The 18,700-nt window shown below is 41.0% G+C and overlaps 1 protein-coding gene across 1 annotated transcript in view; it reads right to left on the bottom strand.

The window, feature by feature from the left end:
* The window catches only part of ST8SIA1 (ST8 alpha-N-acetyl-neuraminide alpha-2,8-sialyltransferase 1), a 132,609-nt gene that overhangs the window by 79,196 nt on the left and 34,713 nt on the right, over window positions 1-18,700 (bottom strand). The window contains exon 2 of the mRNA XM_072875097.1: window positions 14,942-15,086. Within this exon, the coding sequence (XP_072731198.1) occupies window positions 14,942-15,086 (145 nt within the window). The remainder of the gene's footprint in view (window positions 1-14,941; window positions 15,087-18,700) is intronic.

The raw sequence follows: 18,700 nt of genomic DNA, 5'->3' as shown, positions 1-18,700 counted from the left end.
AAAATATTACCTTTCCTTACAAAGTTTGTTTTATCTGTGTTCTTATACCTTCAAAGCCACAACAAGGCTATCAGAATAACAGGAGAACGTTATTACACAGTATTACTACAGGGAAAAAAGACATCTAGACAACAAAGGAATAGGCAACAGCAAAGCAACTGCAACGCCTGTCTGACACCAATCATGAGCAAATCATTTTACAGTTGAAAAAATGACCATGAAGACCTGTAATTCATTTCTACTCTGTAATTAATTTCAACTCTGAATTTCACTCCAGGTGTGCAAATTACGGTATCGGACTAATGGAGTAGCACTTACTTGGAAGGGGGTTGTCTCATCTTTATGCAGGATTCAAATCCCCACAGCGGGATAAAGCAGAGAAGCCAGAAGAGTTACACTGCTGTGAAACAGGTGCAAAATGAGATTCATGCTCTTTGTCTTTATTGCTGCAATGACTCTCTGTCTCTGAGGTCTATGATAAGCTGCATGAACTTGACGCAACATGACAGCAGCCCAGAAAGCATTAACGGGGGAGTCAGTTGACCCTCTAACTGTGATTAAAAGGCCAACTAGAAAGAGGTACTAATAAAGATTGAAGAATAGCAGCAGCAGGTGGGGAGGGCTGGAGACTACCTAGGAGAGATGTCAGAGCCACAGACAAAAACATGGTGAGGAAAGCAGGATAAAGAACTGAAGCAGCAGACCAGGGACCTGTCAGCAATGGCTCAGTACAGGGTTCTTGGGCTGGAACCCAGGAGAAAGACAGGCTGAGTTACTCGGACATTAAAAAGTCATGAACTAGGCTCCCTCTAAACAAAGTCAAACCTAAGGCTCAGCTTTTCATGTCTGGGGGTAACTTTCTTTGTGCCATGTAACAGGAAAGAGAACAAAGGTCTTCTCTATTGGAGGAAGGGACACTGATCCAAAGGGACGCTGTAGATAGCAGATGTCTTCGACAAGAGCCAACACAAAAGTACATTGGAATGAGTGAGTTTTGAAAAAATATTGATTTACTCTCACCCCCTTACCTGTAATAGGATTAACCGCAAATACATCTATAGTATAGTGTACATACTAGTTGACCTTCTATATTATCAAAATTGCTGCTGCTATCAGACAAAAGGTATATTTACTGTGGTTTTACATTTTTTCCCCCCTCAGTCAGACACCAGCTCAAATTTCAGGTTAGGCATGGAAAGATCCTGTCTCAACTGACAAGCCAGAACTTTGCTCTTACAGACTTCAAGAGAAAGTGCCTATTATGAGAACATGTAACTTCTGAAATCAAGACCTCTGTTAGGTCTCTTAGTAAATCAGGTTTGATTTTGATCTGCCTCGTACATCGTCAGCTCCATGGAGAAGCAAGGGTAACAGAGTCATTTAAAATTTTCGCACTTGACAAATATATGTTAAAAAACCCTCTTAAGCTGGCAATGCTAGTTAGGAGCAAGGCAACGTACAATCCGACTTGCTTTTCTGTAGCTGAAAGTGCTCTGAAGGAATGACAGGAATGAAAACTTGCTTTCGTCAGTGGGAAGATAAACCTTGGGGATATGAAAGAAGGGGCTCTATTGAGTAACAAGGTGCCACTTTTACAAGCTCACATTTCTGTAAATATATGCAAGTTAAATTACTTGATAGAGCTACACTCACAGAGAGCGTGTTACACTAAATCCCCTTCACTCCAGCTCCCCTCAGCACTTTGCTGGAACCACCAAACCTGAGCCAGTAACAGCCGCTACATTAAGGCCCCTGCCAGGTCAAGCTGGCCTTTGAGGTTACCTTGCCCTAGACAAATATTACCCTCAACTAAAGCTGGCAAAGAGAATAAAGTGCAAAGTTGTATGAAGTACAGACCCAGCAGTACTCAGAAGGAGGGGAAAGAAAAGAGGAAGGATAACAGGGACATAGTTATTAACATGCATTGTACAAACCAAATCAGTGTGAAAATCAAGTTTACATGGTTAGCAAGAGTAATATTGGATGGAGGTAATTAGCATACCAAACTTTGGAGTGCTTGGAAAAATGGAAAGAAGGGCTGAAAAATTATATTTAAAAGAATAAAAACAGATATGATCTCTTGCATACCTAATTAGCGTGAATGAGGAGTTCTACAGCTATGCTCCTTGCAGGAGCAAAATGCTAGCAATGAAGCTAGCAGGAAGACCTTAATTTACATTGGAGTAGAACCATCCCGGACGCTTTCTATCTTTCCCTCCATGTTTTTCATGTCTGATGAAAGAAGACCCTTTGAAATCACAGAAACCAAGTTTCTGATCTTCATTGGAAAAGTTATGTATTTTGTAGGCTTCACACAACAGCAGGTTTCAAAAAAGTATTCAGCCTTACAAGTGTCCAGTGGGACCAGATATCAAACTTTAAAGAGAAACCACCATTGATAATTATCACTACATAGGTTTTCTCTACAACTTCCTCATCTCTCAGACAGTCTATTCTCAAGTAACCAGATATTCAATTTCAAAATCCCCAAACACAGGGACTATCCAGGCATCCTGATGACAATTTGGGGTATATTCATACCTGAAGAGGATAGTATCTGATCCTCTCTCAAGAAAAAGCTGCAGAAAATAACATACCCACTACTGCACCAGGAAACCAGGATGCCAGTGATTTCACCTCTTTCAGTGGGTCACATGCCAAGTATCTCTGTACCACTTAAAAACAAAAGCCAACAAAACTATGGATGACCTCACTTTAATACGGTGTTGTTGACCATTGTGGCATGTCATTGTATGCACCATCCTCATACACAGACACGGACTCCATGGTTCCTGGCAGTACACAAGCATATGAAAAAGGCTGCCTTCGCCCTGCAAAAGTAATGGTGTTAGAGAGACAGAGACAGACAGAGAAGAGAGAGACAGAGAAGTAGAAAAGTGTGCAAAGATTCTGCAAGACTTCCACATAGCCTGCTTGCAAGGACTCAGCAAAGCATCAAGTCAAGGATGATTCCCTGCTTATTGACATGAGCAACAGAAAGGATGTTGTCAGCTGGGATGGGGGCAAGGAAAAGCAGTGACAAAAAGCTGCATTTTATCTTGTCTGAGTGGCTGTTTCAAATTTGCCTTGCCTTTTCACTCAGGGTCTGTCTTAAGGGGTATAAACAAGTAGATGAAAAAGATAAATCACTCATTCACTAAATGAAAACAAAGGCTCATAAACACCAAGAAATGGAAAGAAAAAAGTCATTCTTTGTTAACCAGGAAGAAGCCACAAAACCAAATGTACATGTGCCTAGCAGAACCATACTCAGCAAGAGGGTACTGTTGGCTAAGTCCTGGCCATGCTGAAGTCAACTGGAACATTGCTGTTGACTTTGGTGTAACCAGGCTTCACTTGACCTATTTTGCAACACAGTTTGTTACTCATTTCCCCACCATGCTTCTTTTGGTGCTTAACAATCCAGCACCCACACTTCCCTGCTCAGTAACTGCCTTGAAGAGACGAATGCAGTCACTGTGCTGACCACAGCCACAGCCGTGCTAGGATGAGGGGTTGCTGGCCCTGGGTACCACTTGGAGGACAGACCTTAAACCGGGGAATTGCAACTGCAAGAAGTCTGCCAAGACCGGAGCCAGGAAAGCAGTGCTGGCAAGCTTAAACTGAGGTAGTCCCACTTTTCAAAGGCCTTGCTTAATACCATAGGCTGGAGAAGAGCTCCTGTCTGCTATATTCATATAGCCCAGAATACCACAGGGGCTATATAGGTCTCTTCCAATTTTTTGTCAGCAAAGCAAAAGGAATAGCAGTTCATCATGTATATCTGTTTACTGTACAGGAAAAAGGGGGTCTGCAGTATTTCTTCCCCACATACTCCCCATGCAGAAACCCTAATTTTAATTGTCTCCAGAGATTTCTAGGCATAGATTTAACTGTGCAGTAACACCATACATTGAATTTGAATGACTGTAAAGTGCTTGAGGGAATTGCTATAAAGAGCATCATACTCATACCAAGGATTATTTATCTTTGGCTTTCTCATTTCTTCTTCTGGCACAATAGCGGATGACAGAATAGGTCTGTGTAGCCTTTGCATTTATTGTCTCCTTTCACCTAAACTGTCTCCTATTGAGCCTGGTGCCATCACTTAAATTTTCAGTGTTGCTCCTGAATAAGAAGCTACACTGTGCATATGTCAAGCCCTGCTGCAAGGGAAGGGAAGTGAAGTGAGACAACCCAGTGGGTTTTAGATTGAGGAAAAGGCTGGAGATGGTCTGGATGGAGGAAAGTCTATTAATGAATTAGCCTACAAACAGGTTAGCCAGCCTAAAAACCCAAATACACTACACATTCCCATTCTACATTCTTGTAATTTCACAACTTCATTAAAAATCATCAACAGAGAGAAAGTGTTGCTTGGTATTATTTCAAGCCCTGCAGGCAGGTGTAATTCAGCTTGGCTCTATACACTAAGAAATAAAGACATACAGTAGTAGCTCCATGCAATCTTCACTGTCCCCCCTGGAGAAGGAGCTCATCGCTGGCAACTGTTTGTCTGTCTCCAGCTACATAAAGTACTTTCAGCTTACTGAGGTGGAGAGATGGGTGAGATTAGCTGATGCAAACTGCCAGCTCTGTGATTGCAGCACACAGAGATGTTATCCCAAAAAGAATATGCCTGAGCTCCATTCCCTGTTCTGTCCTCAGTGCACATTATCACTTCTTGTGCTAGGAAGACTACTTAGGGCAATAGTAGGTGGACAAGGGTGCTATTAAGACGATTGACTTCCAAGAGCTGTTTCACATCAGGCTGTTCGCATCACAACCTTTACTCCTCCACACTAAGATGGATAATTTACTCATAAATAAAACTTCTCTGTCCCCTTCCTAATAAAGGCATATTCTCTGGGCAAAAGGAAAAACCAACCCCCCCTCGCCCCCATCATGTATAATTTTTCTTCTTGACCTATCATGCAATTCCCATGCCAGAGAATGAAGGTACCCAAATGTGCCTGCATGACTTGGGAGTCCCTAGAAAACATTACATGTCTCACAGAGCTAATATTTGGGATATAATTCAGGTAATTTCCTTCTGATCAAGTGATCATTTGGAACCCAGTGTCTTTCATCTGAACCTTCTGAAACTGGAGACCATTAGTCCAGTACATTTTACACTGTGAAAAAAACAGCCATTGGAGAGTGAGCTTCCAGGAGGCAATATTCGGGTAGCTCTACTGCAGCCACCATGCTGCCAGGAACCTTGAACCTCCACCTTAACCCTGCTCACGGGATTTTATAACTGACTTTCGGCTTATAGGTCAAGGGTTCACTTAGGACAGTGTGCAGAATCGTGCTGGCAATAACGTACCTCACATGAAAATACCCTGTGAATGCCTGCAGCAGTCTTCCTGGCATTGATGGACTGGACTCAAGTCAGTGAGTGTAAGCCATGGTTTTGGGCTTAAGTGTTTCTCCTTCAAATCACCTGTGAACCCAGGTATGCATATATGCAAGTTGCTCTTCTCCAACACATACCTAGACTAGCACTGCCAACTGTCACCAGCCCCAAATGCCCACGGTTCACAGAAGTGTCTAAGACAGTCTTTAAAAAAATAAATTAAAAAAGAAGAAAAAAAGACACCATCTCCGCACTGGAAAGAACTATTTCTTTCTGCATTTGGGATTCACAGTAATATTACACAAGTCCAGATTCACAAGGCTGTTAAATGTCATAGCCTGACTCATTTCAGCTGGAAAGACACCAGTGCTTTCAGTTATCTTGCCTTTGCCTCCCACTACAGACTACCCCTTTAGCCACCACACCACACACAAAACAGTCACCTCAGATTGGTAGTTATTGGCCAGTAGACAATCAGCAGCACAGATTTAATTGTCAAATTTGTCCCTAAAAATTCTGAAAAAGCATCAAGCTCTGTTGGTCAAGAAGGAAAAAATAGCCTGAATTCTTGATCTGAGCAACAGCAAGTTAAACGGTACTTCACCTGCACATCCAGCATCACAGGGTTTATCTGGTGCATCCTGATGTAAGAAAACCACTATTGTGTTATTTTCCCAGTGTCCAAAACGTAATTTGGAAGCCAATGCTTGCCTCATGGGAGCCATTCAGATTATAAAAGTTGTTTCAGAAGAGAACCACAGCCCTTCCCCTCCACACCATATCAGGTTATAAGGACTCTAAATCAACCATGCCTGGCTACATAAGTCAATTCCTGAACTGTAATGCAGCAGATTTCTCATTAAATGTAAAGCTGGGCTTACACTCCCCCCTAAGCAAGAAGACATAAAGGATCTTTTGAAAGGCATTATATAATCCTCCTACAAGATTTGTAACCGTGCTACCCCTTCTTAATAGCTTCTGCAGTGGTGTAACCTTCCCTGACTTTCTTCAAGCCTGCAGACTCTGCTAAGCCACGCTTCCACCTGTATTTAGGAACACCTGGAAGAAGAGAGGGGCTACATCTTTGCTGCAGGTGAAATACTTTCTGAACATAACCTGATATCCTGCCACACTCCAGTACAGTTTACATGAGCCATATCAAGAAACCCAACAACAGTATGAAAAACACAAGTATGTAATATTTCATCAACTTCTACTCATTCTTCTGTCAGGTGGTAAGTGCCAGGCATGAAATGCAACTAAACCTAAGCCTAAAATAAGCCAGTACTGGTATTAAGACTATTTTAGAAGTATCTCATCAAAAAAGCTAACTACTGAATATCGCAAATTAATGTAACGCAATCTGATCACTGAATAATTCAAATATATAGTCACATATACAGTAAAAAGTCTATAAACTGAACAAGATGACTCTTAAAAATAAAATTCATAAATAATAAGAAAGGTTAACAGGTGGCCAGGATATAAAGGATAAAGCTTACTCAAGATTTAGACATTGACTTCCAAAGAAGCAAAGGTCTCACTGCACCTGTAGGTGGAAGTCTTGGTATATAAACGAGTTCATTCCCAGAAAAACCCTTGCATGGAGAAAGAACCTCCTTTTAGCATCTTATCAGTTATATAAAGCTACAATAAAACAAACAAAACAAATCTGTGTTGCCTTTGGGCAGACTAGAACCAACTCTTATTCTATTTTTATACCCTCTGCAAGGCAGCTCATATGCCCTGTAGTTACTCCTAGCCATCAGAAGTTAGCTCTTCCTATAGCTTCTCAGCTGTGACCACTTCCTTTAATTATTATTCTGCTTACATTTCTTGCTTCTAAAGCAGCAACTTTATGTCCCCGTAAAGCAGATGGACATCGACTAAAAAGCCCATAAAATTCCCAGGGCAGCAGTACAGCCTCTCTGGCCGTCTTTGCCTGCACTGCCCACTTCCTCTTTGGGTTCAGAACAGCCTTTTTGCTCTGTACTTTACAACCCCACAGCATAACATCCCTTTATCTGTAACTGTGACTTCTAGGTACCATCAAAAACGTTACTTGAGGTAGAAAATTTTAGTTATGGAGCTAATAAGTAGAAATGTGCACTAGTGTGCAGTGCTGTGAGATCCTCCTTGCCTCTGCTAGCAGAAGCCCTTCCACAGTGTCCCCTCCCTCCCTGGGACAGCACACCACCGCCACATCGCTCAGCCTTGCCCGTGTTTCCAGCCCTGCCGTGGCCTCTTCACGCTCAGTGGCTGCTCCATGCACAGGCTTGCATTTTACCAGTCAGTAAGTGTACAGCCCTGGGTACCAATAGAAATGAATAAATATGCTCTTTGAAGTGTTTTCCAAACATAAAATCACGCCAAATTGCAACACCCTCAGGGCTGAATTATCCTCTTGAAAATACCCCATGTCCTTTCTGTATTAGGTGGCTCCACAACTATCCCACAGGGTTTTATACTTTTTTTAGTACTGCTCAGTATCCGTAACAATGCAGAAGCTGGACCACATTAGCTCTTGCACATCCTTATATCCCCAAAATCCCAAAGAGAGGCGGGATTGATCTCTGGGGTTTTTTTAATGCCCAAGGGCACAAGGGTCTGTCTGGCAAAGGTACTGGTGTGTGCTTGGATCAGCTCTTGTATTACCTAGGAAAGACAGTGATTGATGCTCAGTCACTTTAGGTTTGAAATAGAAATGTTGAGTTAGGGCAGCCATTCCTCTTTCTCTGCCTGCAGGCCAAACGGACACTTTGCAGCCAGATCTAGTCCTTCCCTTCCTCTCTGTTACATTTGGAAAGGTCAGCATCTATTTATGTATTTGCCCTGACTGAGATAAAGCCAATTTGGCATGTGCGTTATTGCAGATAAACTCCAGAAAATCAGGCTCACCAAAGACAGCCTGGTTAAGCAGCTTGGCTGCAGACATTTTAGCAAGCCCAGAGAGACCAAAGCACACATCCGATGATCAACAGGAACAGAAAGCCACTCCTTGGTCTATTTTAACTTGCTTCAACAAGGGCATGTTGCCCATCCGCTAGTTAATTACTTCAAACTATACACATTGCATCTCAGTCTTTTTAGCATAAATTTGATTTTCACCATCAGGCACGTTTGCATCTTGTCTATATGGAGTAGTTTCAGATGCACTATGGCTTTTGCTTAACGGACCAGATAGAACAGATGATGCCCTATTCCAGCTTTGCTAACAGGCTGCACAAAATGGTCCAAGTACACAGTTCTTAATTAGTCAATAGGCAATCAAAGTGAGACTAGGGGTTTCACTTAACTAAATATTAAGCCAGATTTTTTATCAGCCTGATGCCAATGGCTAGAGATTATCCAGGACTGAAGGGAAGACTCATGCTCCAAAACAGCACAATTTGTCAGGTCTCTACAGATAGTATTTCATATCCCAGTTTATGAAAGGCACTATATGATACAATTGCTTGAATAATTCAGAAGATCTCTTCTTAACTGCATTCCTAACATGCAAATGTCACTTCACAAGTTATAACTACCTCTTCGCCTTTTAGTTTACATATGTTTTCCATGTTTGCAATAATTAATGTTTATTACATTTTCATTTTGAATAAATATATGTAGTCCCAATCAAGAACATAGTTTGCATTACAGTATGCTTGGGGAGAAAAAAAAAAGAGGAAAAAAAAGGAAGAAAAGAAAAGGGACAGCACCAAGAAATTCCCCCAAATCCTAATTAAATACAACTCAAAAGAAGTCAGGGAGGTACTATTTAGACAGTAGAATTAATGGAAGTAAATATAAGAGTTGCTCAATAAACGTTAAGTCTGCAGGCACTTCATGCCCCTACCCAAGATAAAGAAAAAAAATCAGGACACATATGACAGCTAATATTTCAATGTATTTCTCCAAGCAGCTATTAATTACAGAGCTTTACTGAGAACAGAGTACTTCAGTAAGTTAGATTGGTAGCAAAAATTAACAGAGCGTTTCCAAAGTCAACACCAAAGGCAATAATTTCATGCCTCCTGGTAACACTGCAGTCCATCAAATCCTAAGCCCCTTCACTTCAGGTGGTTTCCCATTTTATACACAATTTTTGGGTCTAAAATCAGTCCAAACAACACATAACATTTACCCTAAGCAAGTTAACATTGTCCTCTTAATGCGGTTCACATTCCTTATACAGCTGTAGCTTCGCATTCCACTCGGCGTCTGCGCAACAGCCATGCTCCCACCTAACCCCTCCCAGTGCTTGCTGCTCATAGACCTCACCTTTTACTTGAATCAAACTGCCATTTTCTTCCTCATGGTGAGTATGTTTTTCCTCTAATCCTCGTCATGCAAAAAGGGGAAAAGCCCGCAGACTCTACACCGAACTCCCTTTCCAAATCTGAATTATTTCCCTGAAATGATTACAAATTATTCTACTAGCTGCAGGCTCTAACTGTAAAACCAGGGAATTTGCTTTGACAGAGCACAAGTACCAGCATCAGAGGACACGATAAAATCTCTGGCCAAATAAGGAATGTTGTGAACAACCAAGAAAAATTAAACAAGCCCCCAGAATCTAACAGGTACCCTGAATAAAAGCCACAAATCACATAGCACAATCATAAAATCATTCACTGTTACCCAATACAACATTCACCCTGATAACCCAGAAAATGTCAGAGAATGTCTCCATCTTACACTTACAGGTAGAGAGATTAACTTTTTCCCTGCCTTTATATTAAGGACAAGAATTTAAACTCTAATTAATAATTTGAAAAATATTGCCTTTCTCCTGATCACAAGGTATCCAGAAACAGCTGCCAGCTTTCCCAAATTTATTTGTAGCTTGAAGCTATTTCCTTTGGATTTCTCAAACGCCATTTGTGATGACTGTTCATGAGAAGCTCATTGCAAGTAGCCGCTCTTCTAGCTGACAGCATTTTGCAGGTGAAACTTTAGAAGGGATTTGAGCAGCTGGGGAATCATATTTTAGTAATTTGAAAAAGTTTACTGGTACCAAATGTGTCTAACTGCTTCAGGTGAAATACAATAAAACCAGAACATTTTCCAATGAGTTATTTTATTTTCTCAAATTAAAAAGTTGAAGCTTAACATTTGAAATTTCTTTTGAAATGTATTCACTCCTCTACCCTCCAAAATAGAACTTTACATGGCAGAGTGAAAAGTTCCATTTGGTTTAACTATTTGTTTAACCTTTTGGTGGAAGGGGAAAGGAGACCTCAGAAATTCACCTCAGTTCTTCCTTGTTATAAGCTTTTGCCAACAAGCAACAAAAATCAATTATTTGCATAAACAGCTAAATACTGGAGTGAGGGGTTTTTTCCTCAAATGGTAAAGATAGTCTGAAATTTGCTTTTGAAACTCTGAGGAAGAAAAAGACAGGAAGGAGTGCAAAATTATTTCAGAAAACGTTTGAAACTGGGGCTTGTTTTATTCTCTAACTCAAAAGCAGAAGAGTGTTAGTTCACATTTCTCTCACATGGCTTTGAGTTACATCCCAGCTACTCCTGTGGTTACATCACGTTTACTCATAGCATCTAAAAATTACTACAGGAACATATGGAAGCCTGGTTTCTTCCATTCTAGTCAGACAGTAAAGGGTGGAAAATGCTAGTCATGCCTTCCCTCGTGCCTCAATACAATGCAACAGGACCAGAGTTGCACGGCTAAACTTCCAGGCTGAAGAGCAAGGAGGGTGTATCTCTCTGCCCTGTCAGGGACAGGACTCCTGGGCGCTCACCAACATACAGTTCCTTTTTCTGTATAATAGTTGGACCACAATGGAGAGGAAGTACATTTACAAGTTACCTATGGCCTTTAGTGGCCAACCTGAGATATGGCAGCCCGGCTATTCAGAGGTTTATCCAACCACGCTGCTGATCTCGACTGTAGTAGGGTCACCTGCATCTCTGAACTCTCAGTGCCCCCAGATACGTATCAAAATTACTGGCTAATATTGAAACTTCAAGTCTACATGAAAAGCCTTAGAAAAGTGGTAGGTACGCAGCAGGGATAACCTCTCGTTGTTAACATTAAACTACACCTACAGTTATATGCAGACTCTACGCTTTTTGTCTCCTGAGTGGGGAGTAATGCTGTAGATCACAGCAAGTAATGCAACAAAGCTGCTCTCAAGAAATGGCTGATTTTAATTGAAATGACACTCCGTTATCCAACAGCTCCAGGCAATGCCACCGTAGTACGTGCTGGGAGATGAGATGTAGGTGGGATGCCCACCCTCATTGCACGCTAGGCTATCTTCTGTGATGAGCCACGTCCTGCTCCACATCTTCTCCTGGCCATTAGGTATTGACCATAAGCCGCTAGCAGTTTCTCTCCAGGATGGGAAAGATGGTGCAGTCTGTGTAATATTTCATTTCTGTTTCAAAAAAATTTAATTCTAGAAATCAGGGGGAAAATGACACTGAAGGGGAAAGTAAGAGGAGCCACTTCTAGCAGCTGGAATTGTTGGTTCATGCAAAACTCTGCAACTTCAAATTTTGTTCTCATAAACTGAAATGAAACACTGAATGACTATTTCCACATAAAAGCTTTTTTCTTTTGCAGATTTCTCCCTTGACCAATCAAAAACTTAAAAAAAATAAAAGGAGGAGGAATATAATCAAGCAAAGTCTAAGGAAAAAAAAGCTATCAACGGAGCTGATTAAAAAAACAGTTGAAATATTACATGCAAAAAATGGTAAAATTAAATGTCATAACACCACCAAAACCTTTTAACCTTTTCACTTCAAAGAAAAATTGACAAACCAATGAACTGATACTAAATTTATATTTTGATGAAATAGCATTTTTGTTGGAAAAGCAGTCCATCAGAAAATGTTGAACCAGCTGTAAGAACTTTATCTACAGATTACTCAGAAGAAAAAATTCTATTTTCTATTGTTCACATTCAAAAATAAGTGACATTTTACATATTAAGTTCTGACATACTTACTTTATTTCTGTATAAGTCTCCATTGGTGCATAGCCAGCTTATTCTATGCCATAAAATATAGCAAGTTTCCTATTTAGTTTTGAGTTACTTTGTCCTGTAAGTTAATAACTGGTTCAGGACTGAGAAATCTTCTGCAAGAACAAAATGGCTTAAGCCCAGCACATTGATGTGGATGAAGCCTTTTTTATTTATTCCGGAGGAAGTTTTTTTATTATTATATCAACATAGCTGCAGCCCTTTACATTCCTGTTACATCCCCTGAGCATTTCAGAGTATTACCCATACTTTATGAGTGGTTTTAAGCTTCTGGATACTTTTGAAAGGAATATTCATCTTCACAAAAATCTCTTGCCGGTTGCTAGCAAGCTAATAGACACCATTCTTCAAAGTAGAAGCCTGAAAAGTTTAGGCAAGTATTTTTCTTGAAACAAAGAGAGAGGTAGAAAAGTACTTCATTTAAGTATTTACTACAAATAAATCTTCCTAAGCTTTTAAGCCTAGCTGGATTTCATCTGATAAAGGTTTACAAAATTCCTCTGGGCAAATTACATAGGAATAACACATCAAGTTAGAGGTAGTGGTACTTGCAGGAAAAGAGGGAGTAGTAGTGAGTAGCGCTTGTCAGAAATGAACTGCCCGCCAATTCATTAAAGGAATAGCACTTCTGGCACCAGTCCTAGAGATGCTTTCTAGCCTTGTTCTAGGTTTGGAACATCATAAAAATTCACCTTTTCCACCGCCACCCCTACAACAGCATCTAGCCATCCTCTTCACAGCCTGCTTGGCAAGCCTAAGGGACACTGAAGTCCCAACTCCTTAGCTCATGTTGTCCCTCAGCACTTTGTCTCTCCAGGGCTTCCCAGATCCTTGCTCTTGATCTGGCCAACTGATAAACTTTGAGAGTAGGGCTTGGGACTCTGGGAACCACTGGAGTTCCTGAGACCATGATTCCTCTCTAACCAGCATTTACCTCTCTGAAGGAGCCCGTCCAGTACTCTGCTCTTTTCTGCGAGAGGAGGTAGGACACCACTGTAGCCAGGCAGAGTGCGAGGTTTTAATCCAAAGAAAACCAAATCTGAAGTCCCAAATCCATCACAAAATAGCGACTTCCCTGTGCCAGCCCACGTGGGGCTTTTCTGAAACGTTGGAAAGGATGTACACTTTTTGAGCAATTGCTGCCAATATCTTTGTGTGGTACAAAGTTCACAGCTCTGCCAAGGCTTTCAGTTTTCTCCAATAAATGGTGCAATATTGTAGCAACAAATCATACTAATCATCATAAAAAAAGATTTACAGCTGCTACTCTGTGACACACCATAAACTTTCTACCAGTCCTAAAGGCAGGGAGAGAAATTCACTCCAGCTGGGCAGCCCCTCTCCAGCTGTACTGCAGGAAAAAACACTCGCCGTGCACATTTCAGCATCTACTTGTCTGTTGAGCTTGCAGGGACACAGCAGCTGGGGAGCAGCCTGAGGGAGGCAGAGGGCCATTAACCGGTTCATTGCAACAGGCACAGCTGAGTGACAAGACAGGGGACTGCAGCTTCAGCAAGACACAGCTGTAGCACTGCTCCTCCAGATGATGTCTGAACACAGAAAGGGGCTGTTCCCATCTCCTCTTCCCTACACTGCAGTTCCTCCTCACTCTTTCTCCACTAAAAGAAACTCATTTGAAGTCATAACTCTGTTGTTGAGATCTGGAAACTACTTTGTAAAAAAAAAATAATAATAACGCCCTTTTTGATGTTTTATTTGCAGGATTAACAAGCCAGAACTCTGCTACATGTTTAACTGAAACAGCAACAAATGAAAAGCCTGGTGTGAATGACAGCACTGACTGGGAGGCTTAATAAATACCTATGCCTTTAATTTGAGAAATGAAAGTAACATGTAAATCAATTAATACATCCAGATGTTTGGCTTTCTTTAAATGTGTAGCCACATAAAACATCTCTCCTTCCACATACAAAATTCAATATAATAAACTCATTATTTAACATCAGTTCATATATTAATTAAAAATACAAGAAGCCTAGATCAGTATTACAAATTCCCAGCACTTGAAAACCCTCCACTTAACCCAAAACACCTTTGCTGAACAGGAAACCACTTGTAATATTCAAAACACAGCAAGAATTGACAAAGTCAAGCTGTCAGCTTCTGTTATTGGGCTCACGTTGCTTGCCATCAATAAACTTCATTAACTTGGAAGTAACTTGGACACCTTCACACAAAACACTGTCACATCTTAGCTAACAGATCTGAACTGAAGCAATCCTAGATGAGGGATCGTGCTCTCAGTGAGCGTGATCACTGACTGAAATGCAGAAATCACCTTCTTAAAATAGCCAGAACTGAGCATTTTAAAAATCAAGATGGGTGGCCCAGTCTCATCCCTTGTGTACATCCGCACACCTGAAAAGTGGCCAGGGAAATATTAACGTGCATACAAACATTTTGTAATTTTCAGAACATAGAAGTAAAAATGCAGAGGAGACTGGTTTGTATTGAGAAATGAAGGTACAATTTCTTGACGAGCATTTAGCCTATTTATACTTATTTGTACCATGTTACCATTTAGTATATTAATACTTAAACCAAAAAGAAAAAAAACAGTTACTAACCTGTGGGAAGAGAGAGTAAGTTGCATTGTCAATAGTGAAAGAGTATAAAAATTCCCCATCAAACCAGAGGTTCTTTCCCATCGGGGAGTTCAGCTTTGTCATAGCAAAGAGCTGCCCGGGGTCACAGCATTCTTCCAGCAGTTTCCTAGTGAAGGCAACCGAAAGAGAAAGAGCTGTATTAATTAGAGCCTTAGCACGCCTTCTCTAACAACCACTCCTCACACCTGAGATCCTGCCGCTCTCAGATGCTCCAAAGCAAGCCATTCATCTTCCCAGCCAGCGGATGAACCACGGGTGACTCTTTTTTACTTACAGAAGGGCCAGCAGACCTGATTTCAGAAAATCTTAGAAAGAGACAGTAAAAATTCTAAACCTCCGTTCACTTTTGAGTGGCATAGAAATAGAACCAAGATTCAGCAAAAGAAACTCCATCCTTTACAACCCATTCTAATGAATAAAAAACTGGGGCTCCAACACAGACAGAAATCAGAGAAGCTCCTTTGAAAATTAAAACCAAGGGATATGAAAATTCAGTACCAAACCTTATTCATGAAGAGCAGGCCTTGTAAAACCCCACAGTTACATAACTTAAGTATGGAAAAATTGGGCATCTCTCTGCAGTTACTAAATATCCTTGTGCTACATTCAGATCAGTATTAGAGCCTGCCTTCTCACTGAAGTCCGACTTGAGTCATCCCAGTATGAGAGAGAGAGAGGATATTATACTTCTTGTTTCCTTGCCAAAACTGCATATCCTCTTACACATTCATTTCCCCAAAATACTTAGTACTCAACTTGAGTAGAAATTTGAGAGCTGGTGAGGTGGTTGAAGGTTGTATCAAGCAAAAATTCTGTATCACAGCAAACTCGGCAATTAATATCCTAAAATATAGAATGATGAAAAGCTCTAGACATCTGCAGGGCAGGAATATCCTATCTTTCTGAAGCCTGCACGGGAGTAGCTCTCTATAGGAAGGGTGACGCTCATATTAGTTTTTATATGTAATAGTTTATGTAAATACACATTGCAGAATTATGCCATTACAGTATATTAATATATTATTATATACATTCCTCATTTATTTTAAAGGGAATCCTAAAGAAAGTGATGCCATTTCCAGTGGCTGCATAAGAGTTGCAAGTGGCAGGCCAAAAACATCAGTTATTAGTGACTACTAAAATGCTTGATATAGCTATTCTCTGTGAAAGAGGAGATTTTACTGAAAACCATGAAGTCATTCACAGAAATGTTTAAAATTTTTTAGCATTTTTTAAAGTTTTACAGCTACTTTTCTTCTCTAAAAATTGATATTTTAAAGAAAAATCAGTATTTTCCCCTATCAAAAACTGATTTTGCCATAAGTTAATAGTTTTCTGCAACTGTGTAAATACTACTTTCCATACATACTTCAACTGAAAATTTGATGAAAACCGTAGAGCGGATTTGTTGTAAACTTAGCAGAAGAGGAAACAGCTTGAAAATGTTGCACAGCAAACAGAAAACCTCGGGGTGTCAGTGCTATTCGTTAGCTTTCCCCACTGGGGAAGTTCAGTGATTTGCTCTGGTTCAGCTCCAGGGCAGCGCTGCCCCCACCGATACCCCGGGACAATTCCTCGTGTGGAGGAAGGCTCTTACGGGACAGCAAGGATGCAAGCGTGGGGAAGCTGGATTGAGGGCAGGAGGTCCACTCCTCTCCTAAAACAGGTACCCGAGAGTAGCCTTTGCACATGACACGCAGGCAGATTAAACTGTTAAAAGGAAGCAAATTACACAAGGTAACTGGATATCACGTTTTGTTGTAAGTCAAGAGTCAGCTTCTACAAAGAGCTGCAAGGTAAGCTCTCCCCCCGTAACAGGCTGAGCAGCCCCTCTGTCCCCACAGGCACCCAAAGAGGTGAGTCATTTTTACAAAGACTCAATCAGAAGCTATGACAGGGTGCTTCATGGCTTAAAATGTCGATATTTTGTCCATCTGAGCCCACAGCACTGCACTGCAGAGCATGAGGCTCCACCACATATCCAGACCTTACACTGTGAGGGTACAGGGCTCATGACCGCAGAGCATGCTGCTGCTCAGACTGAAGTGCTACGAGCACTAACTTGGTTCCGTGTGCTTTCTCCACACACACCTGAACTCTTCCATCTGTATAAATATTTCAGAAAAGATGTAAATCACTGTGCTCAGGTGCATAAGTCAACCCCAAATTAATGAAGTCTAGGACAAAACTGTGTCCAGTTCTAGACTCCACAATTCAAGAAATACGTAGACAGACTGGAGAGGGTCCAAAGGAGGGCCACGACAATGATCAAAGGGCTGGAAAACCTGCCCTATGGGGAAGGACTTAAGAAGTTAGGTCTTTTCTCCCTGGACAAGACAAGACTCGGGGGGGGACCTCATCACAATTTTCCAGTACAGGGCAGTATTTTCCAGTTAAAGGGCAGTTACAAAGAGGATGGAGGCTCTCTCTTCACAAGGACCCACATGGAGAAGACAAGGGGCAATGGGTACAAGTTGCACTGGGAGAGGTTTCATCTTGATATGAGAAAGAAGCAATTGGATAAAGTGCTAGATAATCTCATCTAGGCTCTGTTTTCCACGAAAGGTTGGACCAGGTGCTCATTCAAGGTCCCTTCCCACCTCAGCGGTTCTGTGATTCTGGAACTGTTTTCCCTTAGACTGCCTGTTGCAGAGCTGGTTTGTCTCCCTCTGAGCAGAACAGAGCAATGTGTTAGCCAAAGCGGCAATTTCCATTCCTAGAAACACCAATGGGTCTACCTATACCCACCACAGAAGGGGTTCACATCATGCTCCTGCTGATGCCCAAATAAAGCCTTCATCACAGAACTGTGAAAATCAAACTAGAGGAAATTTGAAATCTCTTGCCAAATAACCTTTGCAAAACAGTTTAAGACAGGCATGGAATATTGTTCCAAATAAAAGATTTGAGAGTGGAGATTTTTCTGGCTGTCCACAAACTCCAGTTTGCAGCCTTTGGAAAATTATTTCTCTCTCTGTCAGGTGGAAAGAAAATAATTTTTGCCTATCTTCCAGCTCCTTTTCTTTGTATTTTCTATCCCCATGGCAACTTTTTCAGGAAAGCATAAGGTAATCCAAGATCAGCTGGAGCCTCAACTCTACATATAGTTGTTTGTTATACAACTGTATAACAAAATTAAAATTTCCAAGTGAAATCCTGCAACTCATACCTTCTCTGGAAGTCTGGTCTGAGCAAGAAGCACAAAAATAACAGATAACTCAGTGGAAAAGTATCTAGGGAATGTTTTATATTAATGCATCTTTCCTTAACCAGGATAAACTGATAAACTAAGGAACAGCTCTTTGTACGATTCCCCGCTCCTCCCCATCTATTAGACTAGATGTATATACATACTCTTTCCCCTCCTCAAATATGCATTCTCCCAGTTCCTGTTGAATCCTTCGTTAATAAACCTGTTACGAAAAGCAGTAGGTGCCTCCTGGAAGGTCCACAGGTAGGCAGGTCAGTAGTTGAAGTATGCACCTGTATGTATTAGCACAAAAATCTTGTGCACTCACATGTGCTTTCTGTCAGAAAAGACTAATTATTAAAAGTCTCACATTATTCAGTCTCTCTTTCTGATCCAAATCCCAAAGTTACAAAGTGAGAAAAGGTCCATAGGAAAATGTGCATTAAAAAGCAGAATAGATTCAAAGGTGAATCTAAAGCAGGGTACTTTGCAGGATCAGGGAGTCTGAACTGATTTGCTGAGCTTGATTA

This window comes from Ciconia boyciana, chromosome 1 (genome assembly GCF_034638445.1).
Source record: "Ciconia boyciana chromosome 1, ASM3463844v1, whole genome shotgun sequence".
NCBI lineage: Eukaryota > Metazoa > Chordata > Aves > Ciconiiformes > Ciconiidae > Ciconia > Ciconia boyciana.
The sequence above is the reverse complement of the archived record's forward strand: the minus strand, read 5'-3'. Positions and strand labels throughout refer to the sequence as shown.